The following is a 2451-nucleotide window of genomic DNA, read 5'->3' on the forward strand; positions in this document are numbered from 1 at the left end:
GATCTTATCAACCAATGAAGAACCATGTCATTGAATACCATTTAGTTGTACATGAAATTAGAGTAGGAGTATTTTGAGTAAGTAATCCCCAAGCATTTTAATGTTTCCCAATCCGAGTTGGTATTTGTATATTGAATTAAGTTGAGTAAATAAATATAATAATTATATTATTCATATTTTTTAAATTATAAAACAAAACTTTAATGTAAATCACATTATGAACTTTGTTGTAAAGAATTAATAATTGTCCCATGGATCCTAAAAACCTAGAGTGAAAAATTGGTAATCCACTGTCCTAAAAACCCATAGAAGAGAAAATCTACCACTGCACATCTATTCTGCGTTATTTCATTTCAGTCTGTACTCAATTTTTTCAATAATATGATACTGAGCTGCGACGTCCATAACCCCCAGATGGATATCTTCCACCTTCAACATCAATGGCACCAGGCAGGTAGTCATTTGAATAAATTAGACGAGTAGTTGTGCTACCTGTACCATAACCGAGTTGTGAATCTTGGCCGAGCCTAGACACTCTTCTGTAACGTGAATCTGCAGACCCAACATCATAATCCAAACGACTCCTACTCCTGGAATGCCTACCTGCGGATGGAAGATCATTACTCACATCGGAATATGGGCGCTTGGAACCACTACGTACTCCTGCCTCATCATGATTCACTGACATGCCATTAATGCGAAGGCTGTAGCTATCTTCGGGGTATGGAGGCCTGCGTGGAGGCATGCTCTCGGAATATCCAGCCCCATCATATACATAATCACCCTGGTACGAGGATCGTCTAATAGCTGTTTCAGCTGGTCTACCTGAAGGTAGAGCTCGCCTCCTATCAAGATAATCGTCATCTTCTCTATAATTCCTCCGATCGCTTCGTACATAAGCAGGACCAGATGGTCGCCTATCATATGCCCTTCCAAAATGTTGGCGCCTTTCATCTAGAAAGGGCCTTCCCCTAAGAACCCCAAATCGAGCCCTATCATATCCTGCACGAACCCTACCCGTAACTGATCGTCCCTTTTGCTGAGGTTTCCGTCCCGTAACTGATCGTCAATTTCACCATAACTTTTAAATTTCTCCACAACTTTGGCTTCATCCCAAGAACTTGGCAATCCATCAACAAAAATAGACTTTATCTGCGCCATAACTTCCTCGTCCGGCTCAATGACAGATTTGGCAAATGCAACCTTTGCACAAAACTCAGTACCAAAGAAAATGTGTGGCTTCTGCAAGCGGACGAGGGCATTGGTGGCCTCCAGATGAGTGGGGAACTCCAGAAATGCAAACCCCCTATTTGCCCCTTCTTGCTCTGGATCCTCCATCAAAGTTATTTCCTCAATATTGTCTATTCCATATTCTATCAATTTCTTTTGGAGAGCCTCTTTTGTCCATGATTTACAAATATTGCGTACATGAAGAGTTTCATTATCTTGGCATCTTGCAACTCCGCATTGCTTCCCTCTCACCTGTGGATTCTTGAGCTCTGCCACTGCCTTTTTGGCTTGCTCCACACTCGCGAATCGAACAAATGCAAAGCTCTTATTCTTCTGAGTACGAGAATTCTTTGGCAATCTGATCTCAACCACTTCACCAATCTCACTAAACACCTTCTTCAGATCCTCTTCATCAGCGTCTTTATCGAGCCCACCCACAAACACTTCAAACTCCTTCTGCTTTATCCGCTCCTTCACCATGGCTGGCATGTCCACATCATCAGCTCTGTCTCCCTCCACACCCTCTTCATTTCCATGAGTCTGTTCATTTCCAAACAGCTCATCGTGGTGTTCTGTATCATTACCTTCATTATCATGTGCTTCGTGCATTACAGTATCGCTTTCCTTCTTCTCTATGTCTATTCTCTTGCCATCCTCCTCGATACCTTGAGCAGAGGGCTTATCAGCATCCTCGGTGGATTCTTTGTCCTTCCCATTGGCATCTTCTACGTGAATTTCTTTTTCCGTTTGGGCTTTGACACTTGGCTCGTTCAAATCTTTACATGGTTTGATGGCTTCCTTTCTGACTTTCAGAGTTTCAACGATGGGAGAGGGCTTCGACTGTGTTTTCTCGACAGTCTCGGCTTCTGCTTTCGGTGGGGCAGAGCTCACGGACTTGGGTGGGGTTTTGGAGAATTTGCTAGAAGCCTTAGTCGCTGTTTTCTTCTGGGCAGTTGACCCAGCATTCTTCTGGACAAAACGGGGAGGCATTGTTGCAGAAAAGTGATGGAGTGCCGATCGAAACCCGAACGTCCTGAAGATAGAACGAATAGAAATTTAAAGAGAAAAGGCAAACTGAAGTAGAACGAATAGAAATTTAAAGACGAAAAAAACAAACTGAAGCGAGGAGGAGGCGGGCTTCTGTATATCAACGGCGATATAAAAGGAGAAGGCAACCGAGCCAAATCCCGAGAAGCGATCAACCACTCGGTAGGGCAGTGT

At 43.3% G+C, this 2451-nt stretch overlaps 1 protein-coding gene across 1 annotated transcript; it reads right to left on the reverse strand.

Annotated features, from left to right (window-relative positions):
* Window positions 1–373: 373 nt before the first annotated feature.
* Window positions 374–2220, reverse strand: LOC149165095 (uncharacterized). Its single transcript, XM_089429703.1, has 2 exons — window positions 1122–2220; window positions 374–1059 (listed from the first exon to the last, which is right to left on the reverse strand). Exons 1-2 carry the CDS (start codon window positions 2218–2220, stop codon window positions 374–376), a joined length of 1785 nt encoding a protein of 594 aa, XP_089285829.1.
* Window positions 2221–2451: the final 231 nt, after the last annotated feature.

Source organism: Pinus tabuliformis, chromosome 5_1, assembly GCF_031772625.1.
Source record: "Pinus tabuliformis cultivar Carrire ecotype Pingquan chromosome 5_1, CPIR1, whole genome shotgun sequence".
NCBI lineage: Eukaryota > Viridiplantae > Streptophyta > Pinopsida > Pinales > Pinaceae > Pinus > Pinus tabuliformis.